General features: G+C 42.7%; 2 protein-coding genes across 7 annotated transcripts in view; both read left to right on the top strand.

Moving 5' to 3' along the window:
* The window catches only part of gigyf1a (GRB10 interacting GYF protein 1a), a 35,423-nt gene extending 33,508 nt beyond the window's left edge, over nucleotides 1-1,915 (top strand). For all 5 annotated transcript variants that reach the window (XM_015946261.3, XM_015946260.3, XM_015946262.3 and 2 more), the window contains one exon: nucleotides 159-1,915. The gene's annotated coding sequence lies outside the window, so the exon portion shown is untranslated. The remainder of the gene's footprint in view (nucleotides 1-158) is intronic.
* Nucleotides 1,916-2,187: 272 nt separating this feature from the next.
* wrap53 (WD repeat containing, antisense to TP53) lies at nucleotides 2,188-15,982 on the top strand. 2 transcript variants are annotated; one of them, XM_054747398.2, is made up of 11 exons: nucleotides 2,188-2,399; nucleotides 3,031-3,311; nucleotides 3,398-3,569; nucleotides 5,799-5,894; nucleotides 6,038-6,146; nucleotides 9,514-9,602; nucleotides 10,695-10,918; nucleotides 12,165-12,376; nucleotides 12,462-12,565; nucleotides 14,661-14,804; nucleotides 14,913-15,982. In XM_054747398.2, the coding sequence occupies exons 2-11, from the start codon at nucleotides 3,071-3,073 to the stop codon at nucleotides 15,130-15,132; spliced, it is 1,611 nt and encodes a 536-aa protein (XP_054603373.2). In that variant the 5' UTR covers nucleotides 2,188-2,399; nucleotides 3,031-3,070; the 3' UTR covers nucleotides 15,133-15,982. The 2 variants fall into 2 exon arrangements, with proteins under 2 accessions (XP_054603373.2, XP_015801749.3); XM_015946263.3 differs by having other exon boundaries at nucleotides 2,189-2,399; nucleotides 2,923-3,311.
* The last annotated feature ends 1,692 nt before the right edge of the window (nucleotides 15,983-17,674 follow it).

The raw sequence follows: 17,674 nt of genomic DNA, 5'->3' as shown, positions 1-17,674 counted from the left end.
GGTGGCCTCAGAGTACCAGGATTAGTCACCACTCCCCTAAAACTAATGGACCCTAAAAGCACTACTCCTCTACCTCATGTCATTAAAACCAAGTCCTAACGTTGATACATTCTCGTTTAAACTTGCGCTGTTTCTTTTTTCTCTCTGTCTTCCATCAGGAGCTCGGCTTTGCTTTATTTGCTGCCCTCTGCGAGGAGGATTTAATCTACAGCCGATCCGTGAGTCAGTTTGAGTAAAGCTGCCCTTTAAACCTCCCAAAGACTCTGGTCTTGGCCTCGGACTGAGCAGGCTGTCATCGGTCGGATACCAACCATCAGTCCCATCTGCGTTGGAAGTCTGGAGCTCTGGATTTGATTAGATGCTCTCCAGTGAGGAAGAGGACAAATAGGCACGCGTTGCCATGGTGATCATAGCTCATCTCTGCCCGAAGCTCCTGGATGGTTGCGTAGAGGTCTTCTAAAACCCACCCTCCTGCCTAGAAATCAAAGACAAAATAATGTAGAGGAGTTGCTGTAGGTCTGGGCTGGTGGAAACTCCTACAGCGGTGGAACTGGATGGAATCCAAAAAATAAGTTTTGTACAAAAAAAAAGACTCAAACACATGACAGGTTACACAACGCAGAAATTCTCAAGTCCAAAGGAGTTGCAAACAGACTACATGCACACTTACAGCTAACGTTCCAGTGGCTCCTCTAGAACCATCTACACACACACACATCAACTCATCAATATACACGATGAGCTTTGTAAATAGTGTACTATACCTTTTGTTTCTTCTCATAGAGGGTTTTGGCTTTATTTGTTTGTTCAACATGCCTTATTTTGTATAGTTAAGTCTCGAATGGCTAACTGAAAATGTTCTCAACAATGAGTGTTAGTTGGAAACCACCTTGTTAACTGTTTTCTGTTGGCTTAAAGAGCTGCGATGCATAAACCTCATCCATCCACTCACCTTTAGTTCTACACACACAGAGCAGGAAGTGTTGACTTTCTTTTTTTTTTAAATCTTTTTGCTGGTGGTAGGCTTTTGTTTTCACTAAAATGGAGAGTGAATTTGTTCAGATTTAGGTGATTTTTGATGGTGCAGGCTCAAAAAGAGCTGGAGTCTGTGCAGTGGAGCTGAGCTGATCGGGGCAAATTGGTGTCTAATTAGGATCCTAGTTAAAAAGGCAGTTGGGGTAAATAAGTTTCCTTTTTGTTTAACACTCCAGAAGATTTGGTAAGAGATGCATATATTGTCCTATAAGGACAAGCTTTATATATTAATCACATGAATTTTGACAGATTAATTGGGTGGTGAACATCTTCAATAGCACTGAATAGGAGTTAACCAGTCCATTGTGTAAGCCTGAACTATGTTTGTCAAATTACATTTTAAAAAAAGGGTTTTTTGGTCACGTATTAGGTTTTTGTGACATTTATAGCCACACAATTGGCTGTTTCTACCACCTATTAACCTTCTAATAAATGCCCATGGAGGTCAAACTCATCCCAGCAAGACTTTGGTACGCCGCGACACTTTGAGATTATAAACAAATCTTGGACAAGCTTTTAACTATGCAATAAAGTCTAATTTGCCTACAAACCCCTGTTTTTAAGCTGAATATGTGAGCTTAATCATTGCTCAGTCTGCTTTTCTATTTTACTGCACTACAAAGGCTTTTATTATCACGTTCACTAGTTTCTGGTTCAAACACAACTCACTGATTGGTGCACGGGTGGATATGAATTTGCAGAATGGTTTGATGATAATTTTACTCCGGTCAGCTCAGCTCCTCTCTAACAAGTCTGTAATTGTTGTTGGATATAACAGCATACTTTATATTTGATGAAACTGTTTCAGAGAAGAACAACAGAGCTGTGTAAATAGTTTGACTCATGTTTGAAGAACAAAATAAATACTAAATAAACCACATTTATCTGTCAGAACTGTTTATTTAAAGATTTAATTCTTGCGAAATATTTGCATATCAAAATGTATGAAAAAAAATGTTAGAGGAAAAAGTCAGATTTTTTGTCTTGTTTATTTTATTTTTTGAATGTCATTTAGTTTATTAAAACGTATCACATTCACATTAGGTGTTCCTAACATCCGTAAAACAACTAAATTGAGCGTTTTCTTAAGCGAATATAGTCTAAACATGATTCATTCTCCTTTAGGAAGTCCACTAATTATGTAACCTGCTCTAGCAACGTTCTAAAACGGAAGTCTCGCGATACTTTAGGACACATGGCCGCCTACGGTGTTTACAACTTCTCGCAATGAGCTGCTGAACTGACAACTAAGTTATCTACCTCTGAGACCTCGTCTAGTTTTGTAGAATTTGTTTTCGTCTAAAATTAAAAACCGCTGAGTGGAAAACAGCGAAGCATCAACGCTCAGGCGAAGCACAACGCAGGTAGGTAGCAACAACCCGTTAGCTCGGTCAATGCTAACCTGAGCAAACACAGTGTAGCGGTCTCTGTTAGTGGTCCAAAACGTGACTCAAAGGTGTTTTTACTTTATTTACATGAATGTTGTGGACTTGAAGTTAAATAGACGACGGCTGTTGTAACAAGTTGTCGGGTTTGCTAAAAATGAACACGAAGGCTCGTTAAAGTAGCTACAGGTGTTGGAACATCCGTGTTTATGCCTCTTTAATTTTATAATTATTATAATTAAGGTGCACTAATGATGAAACTTTGTATAAAAGTTAAAACTTAAAATTTAAGTAGTTGTAGTCGTCACAAACTTCACATACGTTCAACCCGACCTTTCCATGCATTTTGCTATAGTAACAGATTACGTTTCTAAAATGTTAGCTGGTCTTTTAAAGTTAAAATAATTGTATAAAAAATAGCCTTTCTCACGCTCTTATTTTGAAATGGTCAGTTTTCTAGAATCTGGTCTGGAATCACAATCCTGTTACCTGTTTATCTCAGGTGGGTGATGTCATCAAACCCCGACAGACTCAATCGTCCACACTGCAGGAAGAAGCACTATCCTAGTAGCACCTACCTCACCCACGTCTGACAGCACTCTCCCAGCAGGACAAAAAGACACCAGACAGAGGAGGACAGAGACACAGCCATGTCTGACTCAGCCGGAGGTGGGGAGGGTGGAGGCCTGGCGGGTGCAGACTCTGAAGCAGACAGCGAGCCCCCTCCACAGGCCTCACTGAGACGTTGTGAGTCTGTAGAAGTCGGAGAGACTTCAGAGGAGGGGTTCCCACCTTCTGCCAAACGGTCCAGGAGGAGTGAGGAGGAGCTGGGACAAGATGCGGTCCCATCACAAGGTGGTGTGTTAGAAAACCCTGCTGCATCTGCACAAAGTAAAGTCCTGTTCATATGAAGTTATACACATTAGAGTTGAAACTTACATATATCATTTATATAGTTTCTTCTGTTCTGTTTAAAGCAACAATAGAACAAAGGTGTGAGGAGGAAGAGGGGGCTGAGGAAGACGTGGCAGCAGGTCATCTGAATGGAGCCAAAGCTCCTGATGATGCAGAGGAAACTGAGACAAAACCAGAAGAGGAGGAGGCGCTCAACGAGAATGAATCTGTAGGCAGCCCTGCTGCAGGACAGCAGTGAGTTCAAATAATGTTTTATTTTTCTGTTTTCTTAAAGCGAGGGTAACGATACAGCAGACTAGGGCTGAAACGATTCCTCGAGTACCTCGAATAATTGGAGTACAAAAATCCTCGAGTCAAATTCTCTGCCTCGAGGCTTCGTTTCATTCATGTTTAATTAATTCATGGCTTTGCAATCGCCCGGGGTCATGTTTCACCCAGACCGAAATAAGTGACGCACATACATACTGCACTGAATGCACACGCGAGTAGCGGACGCTACTGAACTTTCTTTTAAGCCATGGCGAACAACGTGGACCCCGGTGGAGTGCGAAAAAGACAGAAAATGTCAAAGGTGTGGGACCATTTTTCACGTCGTAAGGCGGAAAACGTACTCTAGTTTAAAAACTGTAAAATGGATTTAGCCTACCACAACACCACATCCTCGATGCTGCAGCACCTGACCAGGAAACATCCACATGTAAATGTCACTTCTGCAAGCGGACTCGGAGCCTCTACAAGATAATGCATTTTAGCCTGTATTTCTATATATTCTGCAGACACTGTGACTTTTTCGTTTGTAGCACTCAGTTTCAGCTCACACCGTGCGTCTGGTAGCAACACGTCGGTCTTAAAATGTGCTAAAAATAGCAGTTTTTACAACACGTCGGACTTTTTATTGTGTTGTTATTGATGTCCGTTGTCCCTCAGGATTGCTGCAGGAGGACACGGGTATTTATGAGTGGCGGAGGAAAACGAAAGAAAGTAAATAAATGTTTTGTGAACAGTATAATTTGACATAACAACGGCAAACATGCTTTCGACAATCCTTGTTATTGTGTGAGACAAAAAAGTGTAGAAATTAAAACGGACGGGTGTTAATAGGGAAACAGCTGGCGAGCCATGTTTGCGCATGCGCCGTGAGCGGTTCTGGTTCTGTTTGGGCCGCAGCCGCTCTCATTTGTTTACAGTTGAAGTGCTGAAGTTTTGAAAACTAAATTTGAATAAAACTTGAAGAATAACTGGCAATTGCGGGCTCATTTTAAGAGGTCTTTCATATTTTATAACATGCTGTTTGATATAATGGTTTACAAACGCAAAAGGGTAATTTATTAGAGTACTCGATTAATCGATAAAATATTCGATAGAGTACTCGATTACAAAAATATTCGATAGCTGCAGGGCCCTACAGCAGACCCCAAAAGGTTAGATAAAAACATTTGACTGGAAAAAGCTCACAAAATGTCTGAGAGAAATAATTAAATTGGTCGTTCAAGAAAATATTTCAGAATTATGTTATTTTTTTAAGCAAATCTAATAAAAATGTGTTTTTAAGCAGAATTTTGAAGTTAGTGTTTTTGTTTTTAACAGGGTATCTGCAGGTCCTTAAAAAGTCTTAAATTTGCTTTTCTACATTTAAGGCCTTAAAAATCCTTAAAAATGACAAATAATCCTTAAATACAGTTTCCAAAGGTCTTAAATTACCAAAGACCCAATGAACAGGAATTTCTAGTTAGTCTTCAGCATTTTTTGTGTATGATGTTGGCGTAAGCGGAACCGTACACATTCAGTTGGTTGTGAAAGGGGGCCATTTTTGGATGAGCACATTAGCTGGTTAAGCTAGTGGGAGTTTGTGCCACGGGGAAGTGCAAGTTTAATGGTAACTGGGTGGGTAATCCCACGTTTACAACGTGGTTAGCACTGGTTCCAGACAATAGCTGGAAATTATAGCTTAAATTTAATTTTAAAAAAATTGCTTAAATTTGGTCAAAGTTTAAAAAGGTCTTAAAAAGTCTTAAATTTGGCTCCCTTAAACCTGCAGATACCCTGTTTTAACCTGCTTAGTTGTAGCGCACCCATTAGGCCGCAGTGAAGATTTGTAGTACGTTTGTGAACAAAGCCATAAAAAGTTGAGTCAAAAACATCACAGAGCAAATAAAAAATACAGGCAAACATATATAATCAAATAAAAATGTTGGAGATGAGAAGTACATTTTTTGACTAAATAAAACAAACTTTAGTAACACATGTTTATTATTGTTTAATGTATTTCTGTTTCTAAATGCTCTTATTTTGAAAGGGCATTTGTTAAAGCGGTTGTTTTCTACAAGATGCAGCTCTTTTTTTCATGAGTAACAGAAAATCAAACAAAGTGCGAGTACTGGTTTCCAGCTGAACGGATGACTTTCCCCTGGATCATTCGTTCCACTCAGTTTCTGCTCGCTCTCGTCTCTGTTCTGCTTCCAGCCTGGGTTTGGACTTCACCCAGAACCCCACCATGCTGACGGGCTCCTGGAACGAGTACTCCAACTTTCCAGAGAATTACCTCAAAGGCTGCAAATGGTAACCTCACTGGTGTTTAATTACTAAATCACACGAGTAAAAGTTCATATTTGTATAAAATCGGGTTTATTTTGGTTGTAGCTGCATTATCCCTGAGCTTTGTTCTCTGCTTGTGTCATCCCCCCCTCCTCTTCCATCATCAGGGCTCCTGATGGCTCCTGTATCCTAACGAACAGCGCAGACAACGTCCTCCGTGTTTACAACCTCCCGCCAGAGATCTACAGCTACAGCTGGGACCTCCTCCCTGAGATGGTGAGCTGGGTTTCTGGGTAGAGAGCTTTAACTTCTGCAGAAGCCTGTTGAACACCTGCTGTTTTACATCAGGTGTGCTGGAGCAAAGTCGCATCTAACACATGGAGAGCAGCAGCTGTCGAGGGCTAAGATTGGTCAAACCCTTGAGGAAATGTGTGGCAGAAAGCAGTTCTTACATCTCAGTAGAAACACGGAGGCTGTGCTTTGGTAGTTTAGGATCGCTGAGCAGGAATAATTGACATGTAATCCATTTTCTTCCATCCCAGAGACTTCAGATCCTGTATTATAAGGGTGGAAAACGTATTTCTCTACCAGCCCTTTTGGGTTTTACTCTTATTAAAAATCTGTTATGTTGTCTTTAAACTGCTGCTTGAAAAATTTACAACCCTTCATCTCTTTTAAGGATTTGGTTTCCTGGCAAGGACGGGATGTAAATCATCAGCTTTTCCTGCCCAGAAAATGATTTATGACGTGTCAGCTGATGGTTATTTAGGGGAAAAGATCCAATAATACGAAACCTTAAATGGATCATTAACTCCACATAAAACACCAAAAAACTCTGGACTCTTGGTTCTGTGATTGTATTAAAGACGTTTCTAACTGGTCTCCAGTTTGACCAGTCGAGTTCTGACTGTGGTGCGTTTAAGGAAGCAGATTTCCATAATGTGCTTCTCTGTGAGTTACCTATGAGCAACTTAGCTTATCTGATTATTAGGCATGTTCCGATCCGATCATGTGATTGGACCTGATTTCCGAGCACGTTTTTTAATGGATCGGAATCGGGTTGGAAAAATTGGATTTAACCAAGTAAAAAAAACAAACATTCATCCATCCGTCCATCCATTTTCTTATGATTATCCGGAGTCGGGTCGCAGGGGCAGTAGCCTAAGTCAAGAGGCCTAGACCTCCCTCTTCCCAGCCATTTAGTCCAGCTCCTCCGGGGGAATCCCAAGGCGCAAGGAGCAGCGGGTCTACTCCGAGCCCCTCCCGGATGACCGAGCTTCTCGCCCTATCTCTAAAGGAGAGATATAACAAACATCACTTTTTAAATTCATCCCAAGAAAGAGATTTTCAATTAAAAAAAAACAATGAATAGTTTCAATTCAACAAGTTCCTTTTACATCAGTATTTTTGTTCCACAGACAACAATGCTGTAAAGTCCCACAATTTAAGGTAGCCCAGGAATTCATGCTCCATAACATGTAGCAGTTAGCTAACACAGAGCATACTCGTCGTCTCAAGAGACAAAAAATGTCTGTAATTTGGATGATAACACTGACAGCAAAGGGAGTGTAATAGACACGTGTAATATGTGAAAACTGGGCATTTAGCGTGGTGGAAAAGGTAGTGCTGCCACCTTAAAAAACCGAACCCTTCTCAGTTTGCTGCAACAAACACGAATAAAAGATATGTTAAGAAGAAAAAATAGTCTACGGACTGCAAAAAATGGGACGATATTTATCACATTGGATGAGTGTTTGTGGTTTTGCACTCTTGTTGAGTCACGGTATGATCTGCTTTCTCTTAACTTTACATCACTTCAGCACTACAGGTGTTTTGTAGAAATGGGTGACCCTACTGCTGCCGTCACCGTGCCGTCGCTCAAAACAGCCACACTGAGTAAACAATTTGAAATATGAGCAACAAGGCTACTTTTACATATATTCTTAATATTAGCAAGTTTCTTAATAATGTACTTCATAAACAAGGGATAATTTGTGGCAGATAAACATAAGAAATGACATAAATAAAGAAAAGCATTAATGATTAAAAAAGAAAAAACTTGGAGAACGCTAGTGTGTTCTCCATTTTTCTAAATGCATTTCTAAAGTATCAGACTGGGACTCGGTATCAGCAGATTCTTAAAATCAAATGACTCTGAATCAGATTGGGAGCAAAAACCATGATCATGACGTCTCTACTGATTGTCCTTCATTTATTGAGTTTGAGTTGATTTTTGAATCTATATTAAGGTTTTTATGCTGTTGTCGACAAGCTGTTGTTGATTTTTTTCCTCCAAACTGAGCGTTAAACATTTGTAGTAGGACTTTAATAACAGTTAATAATGAAATAGTGCAATGTTATTTTTTTTCTTCATTAGAATAATGTGTAAATAGGAAAACAACTTCATCCCGGACAAGCCCCCACTTCTTACCCTGGCTGATCAGCAATGACAAAAACTGGGATAAATGCAGGATTGAAGGAAAAAACATCTTCTTCACAATGAAGATATGTCAAAAAATGAAAAATAATACTTTGTGACTCTAGCGCTGGCTTTCCGCCATACTCGTAAGCAGTGTGTGACTGTTGGTGTGCTTTGGACACATCTCTGTTGAGTTTTGAGTTGCTTTTATGCCCCAGGTCTATTTTCTTTATGCTATGCTTTCACCCGAGTCAAGATCAGTAGTTCAGATTGGGCCAGACAGGAAGTGAAATACAGAGCAGTGTAGCATCTGACAGATTTCAAAATAAAAGTCACAAGCACATTTCCAGTTGCTTTACTAGTTAAAAAAAAACATCTCATTACCTGTACTTCTGTAGCTGAGGTAAAAGAACAGAAAATGAACCAGACCTTTTGGATACTTGCTGCCATCTTTATGCTCACTGGAACTAAACAGCTGGAATCACACGCAACTCTCCAGACATTTGTGATCTCATAGGATCAGCTGCACGAAACACTTTTGCTGCGACTAAGCATCAGAAACGTTTCTGGTAGGAATGGACACGCTACTGATGTTGTGGTTAAAACGTGTCTTAACAATACACACCCAGTGGAAAACCCGGGTGTGTTCTGGTGCCTCAGACCAGCCCATCTGTGACAAGCTGCTGAAACATAGAAGTAGAATAATAGATCAGCCTCACACACTGACTGTTTACCAGTGTGCTGGGCTTTAGGATGGTTGTTTTCTGAAGCTAAGAAGAAACACATCTGTTTCCTTCAAAGTGAGCTTTAGATAAATAATGTGTCTGTGATGCCCTCAGAACTGAGATTTTATTTGTTTAGCACATTTGAATAAAACAACTGAAGAGCAGCAAAGAACCTTAGAGTCGAGGCAGACGAGAACAGTGCAGCATAAAATAGAAACAACAAAAGCAGAATAAAATATACGTACAGAACCCATGCTCTTTCAGTCAGAACCCAGAGAGAGGTGTAACCTAAACTTTAAACATGTAGGACTGCTTTACTTTTTAAAGCTCAGAACCTTTGTTGTAATTTTCCTTACAAATAAATAAACAGCAACACCAGCCTTCTGATTTAGGTGTTTTTAATATTTAAATGCGTTTTCTGAGATTACATCCAAAGATGATTCAGCACTCGCTGCTCCTGTGACCCTATGTTCCTGTTCTTGTCTCCCTCCTGTTCCAGAGTCCGGTTCTGAGGATGGCTGAAGGAGACACCGTCTACGACTACTGCTGGTACCCCAAGATGAGCTCGCTGGAGCCGGACACGTGTTTGTGAGTGAAGTCCAGAACTTTTCTTTAATATTATTAGTTTCTCTGACCTCATTTCATCTTTGCTTATGTCATAAAAGTTGATTTTTGTGGGAAAGCGTATCTGATTGGTCCGGGAGACACCCAAACATCCACTCAGGTCTCTGATCTGAGCGTCTTTTTGTTGTAATGGTGACATCAGTGGTTCTGGTTCAGCATCACCACCCGTCGCTGGAGATCATATGTGGTAAAAGGACCGCTCTAATGAGCCGGGGTCAAGCTGCCAGTAGCTTTCAGCTCGTTTCCTCCTCGTCCCTCGGCTCCCGCCGTGTCTCAGTAACAACCTCCATCCACCCTGCGGCGGTTTCCTCTGATCAAACTCCGGCTCTGATGCCGCTCCACTGTGGCAACCCCAACCAGGGAGTGGGGGGCAGAGCTGGAGCCGGGAGATGGAGAGATGAAAGCTCAGTAAACAGGATCAACAGACGTCTCATGTGGATGGAGTGGAGAGGTGTTGATGCCAGTCATGCTGAGGCGCGGAGCGGCCAGCAGGAGGCGACATGCTCATCCTCAGATCATCTCATACAGGTGGTGGGATGTTGCAAGGGTTTATTAAAGACATCAAAAACCACGTCAGCTTCTCTCATCAGCATCCCTCCACCCTCCTTGAGCTCAGCCGAAGCTTCGTGTTTCCCCCTGTAGAGCGGGAATATTGGTCTCTGTTACGGCTCGGTTAAGTCGCCCTGACTTCCAGGAAGCGCTCCAAGCTAGCAGCAGTCTAGCATTATAATTGGACTTTTCCCAGCTCTGGAATAAAGCCTCGGCATGGTGGGGGGGGGGGGGGGGGGGGCATGATTTTGGCATAACTGAACAGCAGGAGCTAATTTCCTTTGTCTGTTTAAGCCACACCGATGTTTAGTGTCGGGTGCTCAGTAACCGGACTTAAACAGGCTCAGACTCCAGCCCTGATTCATAAGGACCAGCTCTCAGCTGGTGGGTTTGTTTTGATGCCCTGCTACGCTCAGGCAGGTGGGGAACATTTATCTGTCAGAAGTTGTTTCAAAAGGGATGCTGACATTTTGTTTTACCAGCTCCTTCTGCTTTATTCCTCCCCAGTCTGGCCAGCAGTAGCCGTGACAACCCCGTGCACGTGTGGGACGCCTTCTACGGCGACGTGAGAGCCAGCTTCCGACCCTACAACCATCTGGATGAGCTGACGGCAGCGCACTCGCTCTGCTTCTCGCCAGACGGAGCTCAGCTCTACTGCGGATTTGAGAAAATGGTGCGGGTGTTTTACACGGAGCGTCCCGGGAGAGACTGCGAGGAGCGGCCCACCGTAGGTCAGTCTCCTGGGTTTTAGTCTAAACTGTGTAAACGGGCTGTCACGTACACAGCCGATGCCATTTAATGCTCTCATGTGTGTAATTACTTTAATATTATTTCCAGTAAAGTGCAAGTGACTTACAGGCAAATAAAGTTCACGGAGAACAAAACTTCTGACAGATAAAGGCTGAGTTACGGAGTCAGCTGTCTGGTCTTTTCAGTGAGCTGCCGCGGCCCGACAGCCCACCGTCTCGTCTCCTTGAAACAAATCAACACAACGACATTTTATTATGTTTCTCAGACAAAAACTAAGGAGACGTGTGTTGGCTGTGATGAATTCCTTCTGTCTGTCACACATTTCTAACCGTTTCTGTTTGCTCAAAGTGTTTTTAGTTGTTCTGACATTAACAGAGCTGCTCTGCGTGCACCGACTGTTACTTCTTTTTGTTATTGGAGTTCCTACGCCTGAATCAAGAATAATAACTTTTGAAAATGTCACCAAGTGAACTTTTATTTTTCTTCTTAAAGGTTGCTTTTTGTTCTCTTGAGTTTTGTCATTATTTATAGCATCAATGATAAAAGAAAGAAGTGACGGAAGTACAAAACGTGTAGTTTATGTAAAACATATTCAGCGTGATGCGAAACTTTACTGATTACATCGTAGCTGCAGACGTCCGAACTTCACCCGCCTTCAGATTCCTTTTTTACGTGGAAACTTCTCCAGCAGGCTCAGTGTTTATCAGGAGAGAGAGGACGGTAATAACACAACAGAAGTAAGTTAGCTAGCATTCAGAGAGTGACTTTTAAATGTAAACAACTTGTTTCTGAAAGATCATCAACCATTTTAAATCATCACGCTAACATGCTAGCATTTATGCTAACTTACTTTCCCTCCTACTGGTTGAAAGCGGAATTACAACTATCGTAAACAACACTGCCACAGCCTGCTGTAGCTAGCGCTAACAACAAGCTAACGCTTACATGAACCAGCTGATACTAAATAAGCCACAAAGTAAAAATATCCACACCAAATTGTAATAATTACACATAAACTACATACCAAATATAATCTTATCAATCAGATGGACCCCTAGGTCCCCTCAGGTTTAGGTTGTGGAGTCCGAGCAGAACAAAACAGTGGATTTAAACTTATAAACGTGTAATACATGGTGTCAGGAGGGATGTGAGAGCGGCTGAAGCAGCTCGTTTCAGTGCAGCTGAACAGAAAGTTGTGTAAATCATTAATCGTGTCTCTGTTGTCAGTGAAGAAACGAGGCCAGAGCGGCATCATCTCCTGCTTCAGCTTCAGCCCGTGTCTGTCCGTTTACGCCTGTGGCTCCTACTCCCGCTGCGCCGGGATCTACTCCTGTCAGGACGGCACCCTGCTGGCTCTACTGCCCACCCACCACCACGGAGGCCTCACCCATCTCCTCTTCTCCCCCGACGGAAACTACTTGTACACCGGCGGGCGCAAGGTCACGGGTCTCGGAAGCATCGGGGCACGAGCCTGTGTCCCAGAATCTGTGTAACAAACAGCTGTCCTTTTGTGTTTTTATGTAGGATCCAGAGATTCTGTGTTGGGACCTGAGAGAGCCGGGGAAAGTTGTGTTTTCCCTGAAGAGGAACGTGGCCACCAACCAACGAATCTACTTTGATCTGGACCGGTGAGTGGACTTGTGCTCTGTTTGTGGAAGGTAGGATGTTACAGGCTAGTTCTAGAGAGTTGCACTGTTCTCTTTGTCTGGTTTGTGATGCCAACAGGTTAGCAGTTACACACACACACACACACGCACACACACACACACACACACACACACTCCTCAGGTGTATGAAAAGGACAGAGACACCTGTTTTGGGGATTCGTTGGGTGTCACAGGCCACGGATTGAAGGAAGCAGGAAGGATGCCTGCTCCCGGAGGCATCACTTAACCCTTTAAGTGCCAAAATCGCAGAATTGCGACAAGCAGCAATGTTGGATTTAAAGCCACAGCAGCAGAATTGAGCCCTCGTGCAGTTAATACGTTACGCTGCGGGGTGGCAGACACCTGTAACTTCAATCCAAGCAGCATTTGCGGGTGTGTTACTATTGAAACTTTTCGAGTATTTAGCGCTTGAACCCCGCCCACCAGTCGCAGAGTCGCGGAGGTTGTAAGAGCGAGCGAGTGGTAGAGGAAAAAACAATGCTGAGAGGAATGTTCAGTGCTGACGAAGCTCTTCGTCTAGTACTGGCAGATTCGGATGATCTGCGGTCTTATAGCGAGACGAAAAGCGTGGCTTCAGAGCGCAGCAACAGGAAGTCTGTCAGCGATGACGCGGTTACACAAGCAGCCCATCCAGCCCTTACCTTGTCCGATGTCCCGCACCACCTCCGTGGGGAGGGATGTGGTGGTGGTGATCGGGCCGGTGAAAACTACACTGGTGATCGATTCAGCCCCAGGGGTGTAAACCGCGGGAATTGCAGCAGGAGGGGGAGGAACCGCGGGAAAAAAAAAAATCACTGCTAGCAGGGGGGTGGCCCAACACAGCCTCAGTGACGATAATAATGATGATGGCTGGGTTAGTTTGGGAGAAGAGGAACAGTATTCCAAGTGGATCAGGCATTTTGATGAGCCAGTTGGATAATGTGGAGACAGGGATCTGTCAAATTCAGAACATGTTGATTTTCTGTCAGTTTTTTTGGATGAGGAATTCTGGACCCTCATCACAACTGAAACTAACCGATATGCTCACCGGTATTTAGAGAGGGAGGAACTGAAATCTAGCTCCAGATATAATGACTGGTACGATGTAACTGTCCCAGAAATTAAAGCGTTCATTGACATTCAGTTCTGCATGGGGCTTGTGGAAAAGCATGAGATTGTGGACTATATATATATATATATATATATATATATATATATATATATATAATTATATATAATTATAAACAAAATAAACCAAAGAAGGGATGAGTGAAATGTGTTCATGACGCTGAAGCACCAAAATCAGTGTTCTTGATTGATATGCAGTAAACATAACAAAATACCAATAAAGTAATAAATATTATATATATACATACATAGTTATATATGTCTACATAGGAATATGTCTATATGTATCATAAACAATAACAACACTAAGAAAATAAGACAAAAACATACAAAAAAAATCTGCAAATGTGATGCAATCCAATATGGCTGCCACCTGATGACGTCACAATATGCATATTATGTGAGTGAATTAGTTCCTATCACAGAATTTGGCTCATACAGAAGATTTTTCTAATTTACAATATTCCTCTATCTCTAACCTGATTTAAGCTACAAGCTCTTTAAATAGTGATATAAAAAATTCATATTTTACTGAAAAAAACTAAAGGGTTAAATCAAGTTTACCATCTATGGCACCACTTGTCCCTATTAGCCAAAATCAGATAGGTGTGTGTGTGTGTGTGTGTGTGTGTGTGTGTGTGTGCGTGTGTGTGTGTGACCTCGTGGGGCAGGCATGTCCAAAGTGTGGCTCGGGGGCTGTTTACGGCCCTTAGAGTGATTCCATGTGCCTCTAACTGCATCTTTAGAAAGTGGATTTCTATCTTTCCAGCAAGCTGCTGGTGGGAGATCCAGTTTTTGACATGTTAAGGTGCAGTGTGTAAGAAAATGATCCAAAAACAGAAACATTTCTGCTGGAAGGAAGGTTGTCCTGGATCATCTTTCTTTCTCAGCCAGCTGGGAAGGTTGTCAGTTTTCCCCCCTTTCAAAATAAAGGGTGTGTGTGTGTCAGGTCTGGCAGGTACCTCCTCAGTGGGGACACAGAAGGAGTGGTGTCCGTCTGGGACAGTCGGACGGCGCCCCCTGATGGTAACGAAGAGCTGCTGCAGCCCGAGCTGAGATTCCATGCCCACTGGGACTGCACCAACGGCGTCAGGTAGAACCACTTTACACACACCTGGAGAGATTTCCGAGCATTCTCTGCAACAAAACTCAAGTCTTTAACTGGTTTTCTTTGACACAACCAGAATTGTCTTCTCCTCAGTGTTCATCCCTTCATGCCCCTGGTGGCGACGTCCAGCGGTCAGCGTCAGTTCCCGTGGCCCGGTGACAGCGATGGCGACTCTGCCTCAGAAGCCGAGGGAGACGGAGCTGTGACGCCGCAGCAGGAGAGCCGGCAAGACAACGCTCTGACCCTGTGGTGGGCTGGACCACTGGGGCCTCCTGCTGAGGAGAACCAGAACGCAGCGGTCGTGGAGGCCTGAAACCGTTCCGCCAGAGCACCATCCCCTTTAGTTTACTTTGAGTTTAGCATTAGAGCTTCAGTGGGTCATTTCTAAACAGAGTTCTCCCATTTTGGCTCTGATAATGGGAGTGGGGCCCAGTTTAGTTTTAGATCCATCCCGGAGAAAACTACGAGAAGCTCCCTCATAAGTCTAGTTTACACATTTGCTTTGGTTGATTAATCTGCTGCCTGAACCGTCTGAATCTGCCGTAAACGCTTTTGTGTGTGTGTTGTGTATCCAGTGTGTGTGTGTGTGTGTGTTGGCTGTAACGCTGCCCTGGAGACTCCGCTCTGCTAAAATAACAAGAAGTGCCATTTGTTCCCCAGCTTTGCTTGTGTAAACACAGGCTCTCCCGTTTTTTTTACCGGGTCTTTTTAAAGCATTCGCGCCCACAGATGTATATTTTTGTAAAGCCAGGATGAGTTAGTGAATGTTTCCTGTGAAAGCAGCGAGCTTAAACGCTGCTACGCGCTGTGTGTGTTGTTTTTTCTACTGTTTGTATTGTGCGACTGGTGATGGAGCAACAAGACTGATGATGTCTAGAGAACTATGTTGCCAGTAGGTGGGGTGGCTTTGCTTTGGAGCATCCGACACAAACCTTTTATTTTAATGTACTTAGAAACTAAAACTTTTCCAAAAGCCTCAGCAATCGTTGGAACTCATATTGGTTGCCAAGTGATATAATGTCCCATAAGGGTGATCTACGCTCCAACAGGAAGTGTTTAGAACCAAGAAAGCATCAAATAAGTCTTCAGGTAGACATCTCTGTCTGCAGCAGGTGACTTTTATCCACGTTGGAGTGAATTAAAATCAAATATTACAACATTTATTGGCTTGTTTTTGTATTTTTTTGTTTAAACTCTTTCAGAGCCTCTGCCCTTTCGATCCTAGATGAATGTGTTGTGTTTCTCCTTAAGGGACTTTCTTTCTGGTTTCACCTTCCACACACACACACTGGTGTGTCTTGATTGTCTAAAACCGCAGGGACACACCGAGTGGAGAGCCAAGATGCAGAGCAGCGCTGTTGTGTTGTGCCGGTTGCTTAGCAACTACCTCCACCCCCAGGAGAGGGAAGTAGGTAGAAAGAAGATGGAAAAAATGGAGGCACAAAGAGAAAAATGCCAAACAAGTGTAATCCAGAGGCACAGCGGCTGCTGCTTGCTCCTCTGATGTTTGGGACTGAGATTCTAATGTCAGCCCTGCTGGAGGAGGAAAAGTATGTGTGTGTGTGTGTGTAATTGTGTTTGTTCAGTTTATGAACACTTATTCAATGTGAAGTATAGTTTAACCTAATGCATCTCCTTTTGGTCTGTGGGGCGAAACCCACGCATGCATGAAAACATGTTAACTACAGGCAGCTGGGATTTGAACCTGCAACCTGATCCTGTGAGGCAAACTTGCTACCATCATGCAGTTTTAATTACAGAAAGAAAAGCTCTGCTTTTATTCCCTTAAATGCTGGCACATAAAAACAATAAGGGATTTTTTTTTCATCTATTTAGTGAATTTTTACATAAATAATACTAATAAGGTTGCAGAAAACCGTTTTATGGATTAAACCTGGCATTTATGGAATGTACTAATCATGTTAAAGAGGTATAGCTCTTGGAAATAGATGGCTTTAAGGTTCATTGTTGTGGAGCAAAGCATCAAGCTGTTTGGGGGTTTTTAGTTCTGAAATACATTTAAAATTTTTGTTCAATACATTTTTGTTTTAACTGAAACTATTCTAACCAGCGGGGAGCTGCTAAAAGATTCAAATCTAGAAAGTTTGAACAGTTTAAGTTTCACAGGAAAGCAATGTTTTAGATGTTTTGTATACTGAGCGTGTTTGAGATTCTTATTTTGAAAGAAATTTCTTGAGTTTCATGGTGAACGCTGCTAGAAGAGGCCAACAGACGGCTCCTCATATTTAATCATTATTTCAGAACCCCTGATTGCAATGTTCATTAAAACAGCCTGTGCATCTGGTGTAGCTTGAATTTAAAAGTACAATAAGTTAGAATTCTACTACAGTGAAATAAATAAACCGTTTAATGTTCATGTTGGGAGCGTGGCAAGGTGTAGAAACCATCGACATATAAATATGTGGGTTGTGCCCCAGGATGCAGAACAGACGTGGACGACATAAGGAATGAGCCATCTACAGGATTCCCCAAGATCTGGAGCGCCGCAAACGTTGGATCATTGTAATAAAACGCGCTAGTGACCGGGCTGAAATGAAGCTGTGGGATCCCGAGAGTAAAGGTTTTCGCTTATGCAGCGACCACTTCATATCAGGTTAGAGGGTTAGGGTTAGGTTTCCCTTGGCGTTCAGTTTATACATTCAAACAGCACAGCACTCTAAACTTCTCACATGTAAATCTATGTTATTTGTCCATTCATCCATTTTCATCCGCTTATCCAGAGTCGGGTTACGGGGGCAGTAGCGTCGAGAGGCCCAGACTTCCCTCTCCCCAGCCACCTGAGCCAGCTCCTCCGAGGAAATCCCAAGGCGTTCCCCGGCCAGGTCCGGTAAGAA

The sequence above is a fragment of the Nothobranchius furzeri genome, chromosome 2, assembly GCF_043380555.1.
Source record: "Nothobranchius furzeri strain GRZ-AD chromosome 2, NfurGRZ-RIMD1, whole genome shotgun sequence".
NCBI lineage: Eukaryota > Metazoa > Chordata > Actinopteri > Cyprinodontiformes > Nothobranchiidae > Nothobranchius > Nothobranchius furzeri.
This window is presented reverse-complemented; position numbering and strand designations above follow the sequence as displayed.

What these genes read in the sequence shown, in the direction of transcription:
- wrap53 (XM_054747398.2), top strand. Translation starts at nt 3,071, where the DNA reads ATGTCTGACTCAGCCGGAGGTGGGGAGGGTGGAGGCCTGGCGGGTGCA. An exon ending in CGAGGAGCGGCCCACCGTAG is followed by an intron (nt 10,919 to 12,164) that starts GTCAGTCTCCTG and finishes CTCTGTTGTCAG; the next exon opens with TGAAGAAACGAGGCCAGAGC. An exon ending in GACTGCACCAACGGCGTCAG is followed by an intron (nt 14,805 to 14,912) that starts GTAGAACCACTT and finishes TCTTCTCCTCAG; the next exon opens with TGTTCATCCCTTCATGCCCC.